Here is a 15168-nt window from a genome sequence, read left to right on the forward strand (position 1 = left end):
AGAGTACTGTGAACGTAACAGTTTAAACGTTACACCATGCATTATTAAGTTAATGTTCTGATTGTAAATATTTCTGGGTCATGCAACGCTTTGTTCAGAAACACAGTGACTTGCAACATAAAGTTAAAGAGAGTTCTGTATTCTGTATAGAGAATCTTGGCCACTGTAGTAAATTTACGGATTAGCATCATCTGCTGTCTAAATTGTGTAAGTACACAGGCTGTATTTCTGCCAACATTCCCTTCTATTAATAACACGAATTCGAGCTGTACGGGTCAACAATATCTTGTGACCACCGGCCGCTTTTCCATAATAGTGTCCGGACATCTTTGCTCCCTGAGCGGAAAGAAAATTAAAATAAATCAAACATTTATTATAACCTTCATTGTATGACTCTGAATTCTAGATAATTCATACTTTTGAAAGTGAAGAGCATTGTCCGCAGAATTAGTTCAACGGTAAGTGCTTGATGGTTATGATCTATACTTTAGCAGGGGGAGCCATTTCTTTCAATTTTATTTTCATTTGTTTTAGTTAATGCACGCTTAACTGAATATTGAGAATGACAATGCAGATTAAAACGCATTAGCGACTTTGTTAAATTGTTTTTAAACAGCGCCAGCTGTTCCTCTCCTGCCATACAGTGTTAACTATGATTCATGTGGACCATATGCTGCTGAGTTCATTTGCTTTTGCGCTATATTGTGTTGTTCCCCTTTGGCGATATTGCACTAACATTACACCAGGAAAATAAACAGGAGCTCTTGTGTTATATGCTCCTCTCGACAGCTGTCATGTCCAAAGACACATTTGCCTTCAGCTCGGCTTCCCTGCGCTCCCTGCGGCTGGAGCAGGAGCTCCAGGACTGGGAGGATGAACGTCGGGCTCTGGCCCGTCGGAGGACGCTGGCGAGGACGCCCTTGCCGCCGCCGAGGACGACGGAGCAGCGCCGGAATCAGCCGGCACTGCCGACCAAGACGCAACAGCGCTGCCGTGATCCCGCCGTGCACAACACCTTCTTGAGCGGTGACATCACCAGGGTGTACGCCGTTCTCAAGGACCCCACCATGGTCAACGCCCTGATGGAGACAGTGCAGGAGGAGATGGTGTGGGCACCAGAGATGGGTACGAGGGTCACCCCCGCCACTGGGGGAAAGCATATTTCTTGTTGTTACAAATCTACGAAATACCTCCTAAATACATTAATCTATAGAGACTCAAAGTGGTTGATGAGTTGACTCTTTTGCAAGGTGGCACAATGGTAGACTATAAATCATGGCTGCCCAAACCTATTCCTGAAGATCTACCGCATCCTGTGGGTTTTCACTCCAACCCACACAAAGCACATCCCATTCAACAGCTAGAGATCTTGTTGAGCTACTAGAATCAAGTGTGCTAAATCAGGGCTTAAAAGAAACTTACAGGATAGTAGATCTCCAGGAACAGATTTGGACAGCCCTGGTATGAACTATACAAAAAGAGGCAAGGAATCTGTAGGCTATTGCATATGATTCTACTAAATGGTAAATGGTAAATGGCTGGCATTTATATAGCTCCTTTCCCAAAGCGCTGTACAATTGATGCTTCTCATTCACCCATTCATACACATGCTCACACACCAATGGCCATGCAAGGCACCAACCAGCTCATTAATCAGCTGCTCAATAATATCTCTAGCTGTTGAATGACGAGTGCTCTGAGACTGTTGTGCATAAACATCCCAGATCAGCAGTTTCCGAGATACGCAAACCATCCTGTCTGGCGCCAACAATCATTCCAAAACCCATCTTTCTTCCTCATTCTGATGTTTGGTCTGAACAACAACTGAACCTCTTGACCATGTCTGCATGGTTTTATGCATTTAGTTGCTGCTTCATGATTGGCTGATTAGATATTGGCTTAGCTGGTGCTCAGGTCTAATAAACTAGTCACTGAGAGTATGTAAAAATATATTTCACATGTATTTCAGATGCATTGTAACTGACCTTGTCTTATGTGTGTATAGATATGTACATGTCAGATGTATTGTAACTCACCTTGTCTTATATGTGGATAGATATGTACATATGTCAGATGTATTGTAACTGACCTTGTCTTATGTGTGTATAGATATGTACATATGTCAGATGCATTGTAACTGACCTTGCCTTATGTGTGTATAGATAAGTACATGTGAGGTGTATTGTCAGTGACTGGCGTGTTTTCGCGGCGGGCAGGGATGTGGACGATGGTGTCGAAGGCGAAGCAGACGTCGGCCCTGCGGCTGGCGGCGGGGCGGGGCCACGCGCGGTGCGTGGAGGAGCTGCTGCTGCGCGGGGCGGAGGTGAACGCCAGCCCAGGCGGGAGCACGGCGCTACACGACGCCTGTGCGGGCGGACACGCGGCCTGCGCCCGGCTCCTCCTCTCGCACTCCGCCCAGCCCGACCGCCTCTCCGCCGACGGCAGCGCCCCCCTGCACCTCTGCCGCACCCCGCAGAGCCTCGAGTGAGTGCCTGCTCCCCAGAGAGCGCCCCTGCTGGGGTACCCCGGTACTGCGCCCCTGAAGCGGGAGCGTTCGGTCGGTTCTCAGTCGCGCACTGACAGCAGTTCAGATAGCAGGCATATACTGTAGCTAGTGCTCACCGTAAGACCTTACAGGAAATACAGGAAGTGATGTCACACCGTAAGGCCAAAGAATGTGTTTTCAATCACGCACTGACAGCAGAAAAATACAAAATACCTCAAAATATGCATTTACAAACGACAATAGAAAGGGGTAGGTCGCTTTGCTGATTGAAAAGGCCATACAAAACTGTGCAAAAGAAGGTAAGTGATGTCTACATGATTTCTTGAAATATGAGACATCAAAACATCTCCCTGTCCATTAAACTAAATTAAGTGTGTGTTGCTCTGAGCTCTGAGCTCCAGCATTCCTTATTCACCGGCCAGTTGCCGAGTCTTTCACTATAGACTGATTCACCACCTACAGTGTAGTCCTCTTAAGCTGGCTTGTATCACATTGTGTGTTTCCTTTTTGTTTTGGATTTATTTCACCGTTTGGACGCGTTCCTCCCGCCGCAGGTGTGCCAGGCTGCTGCTGGAGACGGGCGGGGCCGGGGCGGACCTGCGCTCGCGGGACGGCGAGCTGACCCCGCTCCACGTGGTGGCGCGGCGCGGGCTGGAGGAGCACGCGGCCCTGCTCCTGCGGCACGGCGCCGACGTGGCGGCCCGCAACCGCGAGGGCGAGACGCCGCTGAACGCGGCCTGCGCCGGGGCCGAGCGGCCGGCCGAGGCACCCCGCTACCTCCTGGTGGCCCAGAGGCTGCTGGGAGCCGGGGCTGACCCGCGCATCGCCGGGAGGAAGAGGCACACGCCCCTCCACAACGCCTGCTCCAACTGCTGCCCGCCGATCGCCCGCGTCCTGCTGGAGCACGGGGCCTGCGCTAACGCGGCTAACTGCGCGGGCTACACCCCCATGGACTGCCTCCTGCAGGCAAGGGAGACATTACATTACTGGCATTTGGCAGACGCTCTTATCCAGAGCGACGTACAGTTGATTAGACTAAGCAGGAGACAATCCTCCCCTGGAGCAATGCAGGGTTAAGGGCCTTGCTCAAGGGGCCAATGGCTGTGCAGATTGTGGCTACACCGGGATTAGAACCGCTGACCTTGCGTATCCTAGTCATGTACCTTAACCACATCGCAGGCCGCCCCTCGATGGGGGATAGACAAGACTGCCAACAATAAGCTGGACAATCCAGGTTCAGAAAGTAAAAGTCCTCCCCAGTGTTTTGTTCCAACCACCTGGCTTTGCTAATTAGTACAGTTTTTAAGCCAGGAGGTGGAACTAATGAGTGAAATCAGCTGAGTTGAAAAGTGAGCTGAGGTGAAAAATAACTCATAACAGGAGGACTTATACTTTCTGACCCCTGGACATTCCACCTCTGGAAGTGACCAAACAAAGTGAACACAACAGTACTCAGTGAAACCTAACAGAACTGGATAAAAAGGTCCGTGCTTGTATTTAAAGACATTGCCCGTATGACTTTTCAAACATACCCCTATATATGCATTGTGCTAATGCTTAGTATGGCTAACCCAGACCACAGATAGCAGGCTTATACTGTAGCTAGTGCTCACCGTAAGACCTTGCACGGCAACAAATACAGGAAGTGATGTCACATAGTCAGGCCAAAGAATATGATTGGAGGTGATGCGACCAATAGTGACTGTGTTCCTCACTCTCTTTCCAAAGGTGGTGGAGGACTACCCAGACCAGCAGCCAGAGGAGGTGGCACGCTGGCTGCTCAACTTTGGGGCCCGGCCCGCATCACCCAAGGTCAGGATTCAACAGTTTGGGGGAGGGGAGGGGGGGCAGTAGTGGAGGAAGGAACACTGGGGCATGGAAGAGAAAAAGACATAGGGGGTAAGTGCACTACAAAAGTGCAGTGTCATCGACAGAGTAACTTTTATACAAACAGCTGGAGATGCAAAGTTCACATTTAATAGCCGTCCCTGTTATTCCATACAGCAGCTCATCTGGCTTTGGATGACCCGAAACTAATAAAATATGAAGAACTGGCAAACAACACAGGCGTTTCATTTCATTTCCTCTTCGGTTAATTAACACTGTGATTTTATTGACTCGGTTAATTGAGTGGTGCTCGTACTTGGCTCAACAAATCTATCGAAATATTCAAGCTTGCTGGTAGAATAACAAAGTAGCTAATGTTTAACGCTTAACCTGTGATGTCAAAGGAATAAAACACAAAGAATGAACTTTACCGCTTGTCATGGTGAGTATGCAGTGTGGAGAAACAAATAACAGTAATTAATTTGGCAGCTGGGGCAAGGGTAATATTTTACAAATATATATATTTTACAATATGCTTCCAGACTTTAGAGCATGGGTGAGCGTAGGATATGTTCATGTTTGATTTCAAAAACATACCTCCCATTTGAAAAAGAACAAAAGTAACTACATTTATTATGGTCATTTTGGTGTCGGCTGCCATTAAAGATGTGTTTCCTTCTCAGATCTGATCTTTAATACAGGAGCTAACAGGGGGGGCAAAAGCATTTACCCACAAACCATTCAGGCCTCCCAAACTGAATTTAGCAAGTCCCTCTTAAATTTACTCATTGCTCCTTTGATTGACAAATGCGAAGGGACTGGCCCAGTCTTTAGTGTTGTTCCTAATGCTAAGCCCTGAAACTGAAAAAAGCAGCTCAAGCTAGGTTATGAAACGGCTGGTAGCTGGTTGACCAGTTAAGACCAGCTCCATACTCAACATTGTTTGATCAGCTCAAGCTATGGTTTGAAACAGTTGGCAGCTGGTCATAGCTGAATTTTACAGCAGGCCTCTCCCCCGTAGATGCTGAAGCTCTGCTACCTCTCCCCTCTGACGCTGGAGGTGATGCTGAACTCCTACACCGCTGTTCCCCCCTGTGAAGACTGGATCGGCTCTGTACCAGAAGAGCTGCTGAAGGTTGCCTTTATTTTGCCTACGGAAGATTAATCAGGAAATTATGTTTTTGGAATACTACACTTTCACTACACATCTGCTCCAGATACTGTGTGAAGTGCTCATTTTAACTAGAACGTCTTCCACATTGTTCAATAGAATGTATCAGGGGAAACATAATAACATCTGCATTTGGTGCTATGACTCTGGCTAATGTTCAGTAAATTGAGCGTTATTACTGCAATTATGTCGCTTGCCCTCTGTCTCACTGGCTGCTACTGCTGTACTTGCTCATTAACCTTCCCCTTCTCTCTCTCTCTCTCTCTCTTTCTCTCGCTCTCTCTCTCTCGCTCTCTCTCATTCTACTTTCTTGTTGACCCATTTGTTGGAAAATGTTTGCAGACAGTCGAGTTGTGAAATATCAGACTTTGGAATTTTCAAATCCCTCCATTGTAGCATTGTTTTACACTACACTTATGTATTATTTATTATTATTTCACATTTTATCTGCTGTAAAGAATACAAAATGTTAAAACAACTGTAACTGTGAAGAGGAATCATTTTTTAAATGATTGTCACCTGGGCTCCATCTGAAACTGCCTTTGTTTCCTTTGTCAGGAGCACGCGCCATTCTTCGAGTCAGCCTGGCGAATGAGCGCCCAGCCGCGGTCCCTGCAGCACCTCTGCCGCTGTGCTCTGCGCCGCCACCTGGGGGCGCTGTGCCACTCCGCCATACCCAAACTGGCCATCCCCTCCTCCCTCAGAGAGTACCTGCTGCTGGTCACAGAGGGACAGCTACGATGAGGCTGGGAGACAGGGATGGGCAGTATTTCACATAGTATTTGGCCTGTAGCGTAGTGGTTAAGGTAAAGGACTGGGACACACAAGGTTGGTGGTTCTAATCCTGGTGTAACCACTATAAGATCCGCACAGCTGTTGGGCCCTTGAGCAAGGCCCTTAACCCTGCATTGCTCCAGGGGAGGATTGTCTCCTGCTTAGTCTAATCAACTGTACGTTGCTCTGGATAAGAGCGTCTACCAAATGCCAATAATGTAATGTAATGAATCATATTTGAATGTAAGCACAGTATTTCATATGTAATGCAGCGAGGGTCAGCAACTCTGGCTCTCAAGTCCAAACCCAGCCCACGTTTTCTTTTCTCTGTGGAAATTAGTGCTACTGATAGCCCAGTCTTAACACCTGACTCTCAGGTAACGGGAGGGTGGGAAACCAGCAGATGTTGGCCCTCGGGGACCTTAAGTTGCTGATCCCTGCAATAGAGGATATCTCTGTGCCACCTGCAAAGCAGCCTGTGCATTAAATTTGATTGTAGCTTACATATGCGTTTATTTTTGGAAGTATTCATATTTCTTAACAAAATATATTTAAGTGAAACTTTAGAATGGTGGGATCTGCCACACCTGAAAACCAGGAGGGGAAACTAGAATGGATAAGGGGCCTCCTCTGGTGACAGTTTTCTTAAGTTACGGTTCAGTTCCCAGGCAGTACACTGCCGTTGTGACCTTGAACCAGGTGCTGTAATTAACCTGCAGTGTCTCAGGAAGCAGCCTACCCTCAGCCTGCCTTCGGATAAAGCACAGGCTCATTTATACGAGTTGTTCGGTTTGTGTCAAGCTGATGAATTGTAACAATAATTTCATAACCCTTAGAACGAGAGGGAATGTATATGGTGTAATAATGGCTAAATAAAATGTATGGTCTGTACATTTTGTGCTCGGAAAAGTTTTGTGCTTTCTTTGTTCCTTGTGGCTTTCTTTGTGCCTCCTAAGCTTCTGATGCAGAGCGTGCAGTAACATCACGGACGTGGTCAGCATGAGCAACTGTTCCTTCCCTGATCTCACGGTGACCCGTCTCTGTCAGTTCACCTCAACACCGCATTGCATCTATCTTCCGACCTCGTTCCTCTGAACTCCCTCCCTGCCTCCCACGACTACCACCTCGGTCCACCATAGTCTCTGAAACCTCTCACCCTCCACACTTTCTTTTGAAGTTACTGTCTCCGTCCCAGCTTCTGGAACTTTCTCTCGTCTCTCTTCTGATGCTGCAACAAACTTTCTGGTTTCCTCTCTCTCTCTGCAGGCCATGACTTCCTCTGCCATCTTCTTCCCAAACCTTCCTGACTGTCCTCTTCAGGCTTTGGCTGTGTGAACCCCTCCCAGCCAACAGAACCAAACTATAGCTATAGCTAGCAGCTGTCACCACTCCTAGGATTAATTTATCAAACCCAAATGTAAAAACTGTCTTCTTGTAGTAGTAGTAGTAGTAGTAGTAGTAGTAGTAGTAGTAGTAGTAGTAGTAGTAGTAGTAGAAGAAAACTTTTTGGGGAAATGTATAGAAATAGGGCGGCCTGTAGCGTAGTGGTTAAGCTAAATGACTGGGACACGCAAGGTTGGTGGTTCTAATCCCGGTGTAGCCACAATAAGATCTGCACAGCCGTTGAGCCCTTGAGCAAGGGCCTTAACCCTGCATTGCTCCAGGGGAGGATTGTCTCCAGCTAATCAACTGTGCTTCGCTCTGGATAAGAGTGTCTGCCAAATGCCATTAATACATGTAATGTAATGTAAAAATATAAACTACATACAAAACATCACATACATACAATACAAGACATTACATTACATTAAAGATGTTAAAAGGGGACTGAATTGGTTCTAATCCTCACAAGCAATCCTCCATCCCTTTGCTCTGTGGAGGACATCTGCAAGCCCTCAAGAAGGCTGAATCTCCCCCTTACAGATGCAGATAAATTTCTCCCACCACCCTGTCATCTGCACCCGTCACGCCTCATTTCTCTATCACTTCCATCCTGACTTCCTTCTGTTTATTTCCTCTCTGGTGAATTCCCTGTCCACTGGCTGTTTGCCCTCATCCTTCAAGTGGTCACCCTCCTTGTTGAAGAAATCCACTCTTGACTTAAGCACGGTATGTCCAGTCTGTAACGGGGATCCGTGGCATGGCCCTTGCCAGGAGTGTTTCCTAGCTCACTGGATGTTCTTTCCAGGTCACTTGAGGTGGCACAGTTCGAACACCCACTCTTGTTCTACATCAGTTATGTAATAATAGTTAACTATTGTCTCTACAGGTGACCCCCAGGGCTGGGTCATTGGTCATTCTTCCTCAGCTCAAAGTCCCTTAGTTCTGTCATGACTGCTTAAGGCCTCATATCATTGCTAAGGTGATGGCTCTCAGCTCGTTTTCTTCTGACCTACCAATCGCTGCCTGCCTGAATATTATCTTTAGTACAATGGAAAATCAGTAAAAGACTAAGATGCATTACTTCTTTACCATATCTTCCCTCCTACGTGATCTCTCTCTCTTACCCTGGGTGGCACGATGATGTTTTCTTGTTCCAGTGCCAAGAGTGTTATTAGATGAAAAACTTAGCAACAGTGTAGACATCGCAATGTGAGCCAGGAGTGCAGATTCTTCCTGAACACCAGGGGTCCTGGATGGCAGATCTGTGTGCTGGTTTGTTCCAACCAATTTCTAGTTTTAGTTTTCTGACAGCTCTTTTAACAACAGTTGTTCACTTGTGTACTTGAGCGCAGTAAAATCTTTAGGATACACATGCAGTCTGACTGCAGCTGGTGTTTATGCCAATGTCCGATCAAGATATGATTGAGGTAATAACTGGTAGGAACTGGTCTAGAACCTTCCAAATCACTCCTTTATGACCCCCCTCATCACTGCTTTCCACTGGTTCACTTACAGTGCTTTCATGAAATTTAAAACCTTGATGCTAGCCTACCAGGCTACCCAGGGACCTGCTCAGCCAGACCTGTCTGTTCCACAATCTCAGAATGTCTGCCTCTTCCCCCTCTTTAAGCCAATGCAAACCACCAGCGATTGCTGCGCTCAAGGAAATAGTGCCATGGCTTCCTATATAAATATTACTGCAGGGCTCCTTTGGAGAAAAGAGCTGGGCTCTGTGATATCCAAACAGGAAACACAGACTTTGCTGCTGCTGCTGCTGCTTCGGTGTACAGAGCTTACACTGCTTAAAGAAAAGCTGAAATCAAAATTCACTTTTTCCTCAATTTAGTTAACACATTTAGAAGTATATATTCCAAAATAATTATGAAATTGTCACACAAATGTTTTTTTTTTTCATCTACTTCCTGGAAAATTAGATTTTATGAGATTTGACGTCATTGTGTACCAGCGGTACTGTATTTCGATCAAATGCCTGTCATTTTTTAGTTTCCCTCCAATCAATAAACTTTCATGCAGTGGTGAGTATTCTTCCGCCCCAGAGCCATAGGCTACAGCTCTGGTTCCAACTGGTCATTAACGTCAGTCAAATCGACTTCCTCCCTCCAAAAATTCCCCCCGAAAGACCCATTTCACCCATTCCATTGTGGAAGCCAGTGCTGCCCTATCTTCCATTTCAGCATGTTTTTAAGAACTGAGGATGAGAATTAGTACAATATATCAAAACTGGTATTGATGTGTATAATGACAAACAAACACAATGAATGCATACAGCCTCTGGAAACATTACTTCACTGTTCAAATTCCTTTATGGAGTTACTCTAATCTGTGAGGCCTAATTGCCTCCATACCCACCATTGAAAACCAGACTGGTGACCAGAAACTTCTGCAAACATCAAAAACATCATAAAACGTTAGCATAGCAATAAATTAGCCATGGCATCACATGTGGGGGGGGGAGTCATTTCAGTTAGCAGGTTCATTCTTGTCATATTGCACACCAGTGACCTGGCTCTGGTCCCGCTGCCTGCCCATATAAGCTACACATGAAATATAAGCACAGCTGGTAGACTGCAGAGTGAAAAGAAGCCTTGGCTTGAACTCAAGGTTCAATTGCAGTGTGCTTAGCTGGAGTTTAAACCTCAGGTTTTAAACCCCTAAACCACACAGAGCTGCATTTCAACTGGACAGTTAATCCCTATGTTGTAGATTTCATAGATAGCTGTTCCATTTGTAATGTAGTTCTATAGTCTAGAGCTTTGAACCTGAGGTGTAAACTCCAGCTAAGCAGTCCGGAATTGACCCCACATGCTTTGGAGAGAATGCAGTCCTGAATTGACAAAACAGGTTGCAGCAATGAGTGTGAACCCACAGATACAACTTGACCCTGAAATACAGCCCTGGCTTTTCCCCCTGGTAATTAGTGTTATTGTCTGGCCAAACAGTCAGGTACAGGGAGGACAGGGAGTGATGTGAAAAACAGTGCAAAGTTGTCTCTCGAAATTCCCCAACGCTGGTTATTTTAATCACCATTGCTGTTTTCTATTAGAAAATTATACAACAGCAACCAACAGACACTTAGACACTTCAGTAAATCTGATGACGAAGGCAGAGCACTCAGCCAGTTAAAGAATAGCGAAGAACAGGTTGGGGGTTGTCAAATGATTTGATGAATTACGCCTTTTACATTAAATACATTTTCTTTTTTTGTCTGTTGCCATGGAATTTTAAGCCTCAGTCACAGAAATTATAAGCAGGAAGTCAAAGCAAGCAGTGTGCTGCCAAGGGAACAAAACGCAAATCTTCCCTCAGATCGTGTTACTGTGTGCGGATCCCTAATGTGTCTAACAAGAAGCGGTGCCAACTGTTAGCCTCCTTTTCCTCCTTTTCCTAAGGAAAATCCCCAACACAACAGGGCATGTTCAGACCTTTGGTGCTGTGCTGTTTGCTTCAAATCAATTGTGTTGAATTATTTCTTGTACGTGGCAGGACAAAGAACAAAGAATTCTGATGTGTTTGCTTCAGTCAAACCCTAAAGATGACCTGAAGCAATCAATGGAACCTGATTTTGCAGGTATCATAGAGGAGCTTTACCTCAGGTAGATACGTTTTATCGTTTATATAGTATTATAGTTTTATTCTTATAGCAGTGGTTCCTACAGAAATGAGATAATAGGGTGGTAGGGGAGGATGTTGGGGAAATGGATGGGAAAAGGTTGATGCAACAGGGACTGCATGCATGGCTGTAGTTTTTAAACTAAAATGTTGAATATAGCTTAGCTACAAGCAGGGATTCTGTGGGGAAAGCACATTATGAAAAATAACAGAAGTGTAATTCAGCATGGCAGAAACCAATGAAGCCAATGAATGCTCGCCACCAGCCAATTTAGACTGTGTGCTGAGTGCCCCTACAGCTGTACCAAGTTTTAGAAGAAGTTACTAATGAGAAAGCCCAGACATTTCAAAATAAAAGCAAATGATAAACCATACAAACAATAGCAACCAAGTACTGCACACTGCAACCATTCATAGGAGTGAAAATGTATCGTTTGGTACCTTTGTAAAAAAAAAGAAAAAAAACGTCAAACGTGACTTTAAACAAGGACACAGTTTTGGCATCCTAACTTGTGGATTTTGTTTGAATCATGAGTTCAGTCATGCAAGTCAATCCCCAGTGTGCTAATTGAGGTTTTGTCTGTTTGTTTTAATTGGAGCAGAAAATTCATATCCAGCCCCTGTCCTCAAAAGATCCTAATCATATTATATAAGGTGTTTTCTTGCCCCTTATTAATATAATCCCCCAATTCAGTGCTTTAGTAATTTCATTTTAACCAACTGAACCTGTTTTTACACTGTCATACGAAAAGGATTCTCAGCCGCGATCCTGGAGGGCCTCAGGATCTGCTGGTTTTTGTTTTCATCTCAAAAATCAGCAGCAGCTTTCGAGCTAAGAAATCCGGTAAGGTGAGTTAACTGTGTAAAGCACGGCTTTAACTGCTCAATGAATGGCTGAGTAAGCAGGTCCTGTAGCTCCCCAGGACCAGGGTCAAATACCGGGGGATCCAATCTAATTTTATGAAGGAGGTCCAGATTGGCTACATTTACACACACACACACACACACACACACATATTCCGATATTATTCCAAATAAGATACGGGTTAGGGTTTATAAACGGTATATTCTGATTAAATACCATGAATAAGGCCTTATTCGGAATATGACATATTTCCATTAGGACTTGGTATATGCCAGTATTATTTTGGTCACTGAGCACTATTTAGACATGTATACACCTTATTTAGAATAACCATCTCAGCCAGGATTTTTCTTCTTTTTTAAATATATTTTTCAACACATATAGCCCAAATCCGGACACAGACTGAAGTAGAAAGCAGACCTGGGTTTTTACACAGTGCTTTTCTGTAATACAGGCCCCTGGTTTTTGTTTCAGCCTTCCTGATTTAACTCATTAACAGAGGTGGAATATCCAGGAGTCCTGCCATGTGTTTCTTCCAACCGTAAACTCAGCCAGCTGATTTCACTAATTAGTTCTACCTTCTGGCTGAAGAATTGTGCCAATTAGCAAATCCAGGGAGTCAAAAGAAAATACCAGGGAAGACTTCTACTTTCTGAACCTGGATTTCACAACTCTGCTCTCCGGACCAGGACTGGGTGCTCCTGAGACGTAATCGCCCAGCCCACGGTGGGAATCGCAGACCTGCTGTTATCAGCAGCAGCACACCATTCAACAGGACACGACAAATCGTGTCAACAAAGGGATTTCCAAGCAAGGAATGTACGCTCAAATTACTTGAAATTATTCAGCAAGCCATTCCGAAACTGTTTCAGGGCAGGTTGTGCGCCCATAGTACACGGTTTATAAGATAAAGACACAAATAACACAATTATTGGGCGGATACCCATTCCAAATCGGAGGGTTCTTGCCGCAATGAGATAATGTCCATAAAACAAGCAGCGGACCACAGAATTACAGCTCATAATCAAGACTGACCTTCGCTGTCACTTTTCCTGAGAGTAATTTTGAACAAGTCACTGGAAGTGCCTTCAGTCATTTGTCAGGACTAGAAATATAATGGAAGCAGCTGCATATTAAGATGTAATGGAGAATGAGCCCCCTAACCCTCACCGAGAAAATGGCTTTGGCAGATTCAATTTTAGCATGCCTGTGACCAGGGGTGTCCAACATTATCTGAAAAGGGCTGGTGTGGGTGCAGGTTTTTGTTTTAGTATGTTTTTGTTTATATTTGACGCATAATTCAAGTTTATATGAAATTAAGTTCATAGCAAAGATAAAAAAATTCCCTGTTGTGCCCATCAGTGTCAACTGCCAGTTCAGTGTGTAAATTTGACAATCTTGGTCTAAAGATTTAACATTTTATATTTGGATTTGTTTTATGTATTTTATTTAGATTAACATAACTAATCAATTTTATACATAAATTACTGATTTACCTAGTTTAGATGGTAGGGGGGCCTAGGCCCTCTACCTCCCCCCTTTCTCTCTCTCTATAATTCTAATCTTATTAACCTTATACCTTATTTGAGAGAATAGTGAACAAAATGACGGTAAACATCACCCTCTGTGGGACTTCATACATACATCTTGTTGTGTGAACTGCCTTCTCTTCTGCAGAATAAAGAATACTGAACTTTACACGGTCTTGCCGTGTACCTTTCCCTTGCAAACTAACAACCAACAGGTGCAAAGCACAACCATACAAGGAGAATTTAAAGCCACAGAGAGCTTCGTCCCACACAGATTAGCATTGGACCTGCTGTAGGAAGACTTAACTGTATTTACTGAAAGCTTCATTCAACCATCCATCCATCCATCCATTATCTGAACCCGCTTATCCTGAACAGGGTCGCAGGGGGGCTGGAGCCTATCCCACCATACATTGGGCGAAAGGCAGGAATACACCCTGGACGGGTCGCCAGTCCATCACAGGGCACACACACCATTCACTCACACACTCATACCTATGGGCAATTTAGACTCTCCAATCAGCCTAACATGCATGTCTTTGGACTGTGGGAGGAAACCGGAGTACCCGGAGGAAACCCACGCAGACACGGGGAGAACATGCAAACTCCGCACAGAGAGGCCCCGGCCGACGGGGATTCGAACCCAGGACCTCCTTGCTGTGAGGCGGCAGTGCTACCCACTGCACCATCCGTGCCGCCGAAATGTAAAATATATATTTAAATTTAAAATCAAATAAGTAATTCATTCAACCATTCAGTAAAATTCAAATCATCTAGTTAGCTTCATGAACCATGAACATTTATTTCCTACAATTACTGCTGTACAGCCGCCCATACTGTATCCTACATGTTTTCACAAATTGAGTGCTTGTTTGCCACTTTGGACAGTCACTATGGAATGTCATCTTGCTACTAAAGATACTGGTATGCGATAATGTTGCTGAACACAGCGGTTTGTTTAGAACTTCATATTAGCATTAATGTTAGCATTGTGTCTCGCCATGTGAAGTCTATGGACAATTCATTGTTGAAATGTAGAATTTTGAGGTCTAATTCAAATGTAATAAAATTTACAGTCTTGAAATTAGAAAGAGCACGCGTATTTCATAATTACCCACATAATAAATGGTCTTGTGTCGCAATCTGTTGGATTTAAATTGAGTTATCTTTGCGCCAAAAAATGTTTTATTAATGTTTTATGCAACTTTAACCCTTTGATGGACAACATGACTTAAAGGTGACCCGACTGAGTTCTTATTCTCATATATTTGCACAGCTTGTGCATCAAAGGGTTAAGGGTATTCATAACAGAAATGATACAACATAGCAATACCAGTCATCAGCAAGCTCTTTGCCATTGTAGTAGACCTGCAAAATGGCATTGAGATTGGTTTTGAAACGGGTGAGATATTGAGGTTAAAATTTGCTATTGTGAATGGAAGTGCCCACCAAAGCAAACATACTAGATTTTTTTGGTCTTTTT

The 15168-nt window shown here is 44.6% G+C and overlaps 1 protein-coding gene across 1 annotated transcript; it reads left to right on the forward strand.

The window, feature by feature from the left end:
- The first annotated feature begins 301 nt into the window (after positions 1 to 301).
- asb16 (ankyrin repeat and SOCS box containing 16) lies at positions 302 to 7508 on the forward strand. The gene is made up of 7 exons (XM_061224825.1): positions 302 to 458; positions 790 to 1125; positions 2217 to 2484; positions 3061 to 3472; positions 4235 to 4318; positions 5355 to 5468; positions 6063 to 7508. The coding sequence occupies exons 2-7, from the start codon at positions 795 to 797 to the stop codon at positions 6246 to 6248; spliced, it is 1395 nt and encodes a 464-aa protein (XP_061080809.1). The 5' UTR covers positions 302 to 458; positions 790 to 794; the 3' UTR covers positions 6249 to 7508.
- The last annotated feature ends 7660 nt before the right edge of the window (positions 7509 to 15168 follow it).

This window comes from Conger conger, chromosome 16, assembly GCF_963514075.1.
Source record: "Conger conger chromosome 16, fConCon1.1, whole genome shotgun sequence".
NCBI lineage: Eukaryota > Metazoa > Chordata > Actinopteri > Anguilliformes > Congridae > Conger > Conger conger.

Excerpts from the sequence above, each read along its gene's own strand:
- asb16 (XM_061224825.1), top strand. The coding sequence starts at position 795 with ATGTCCAAAGACACATTTGCCTTCAGCTCGGCTTCCCTGCGCTCCCTG. Across the intron at positions 3,473-4,234 it reads CCATGGACTGCCTCCTGCAG|GTGGTGGAGGACTACCCAGA; the intron begins GCAAGGGAGACA and ends CTCTTTCCAAAG. Across the intron at positions 4,319-5,354 it reads CCCGGCCCGCATCACCCAAG|ATGCTGAAGCTCTGCTACCT; the intron begins GTCAGGATTCAA and ends TCTCCCCCGTAG.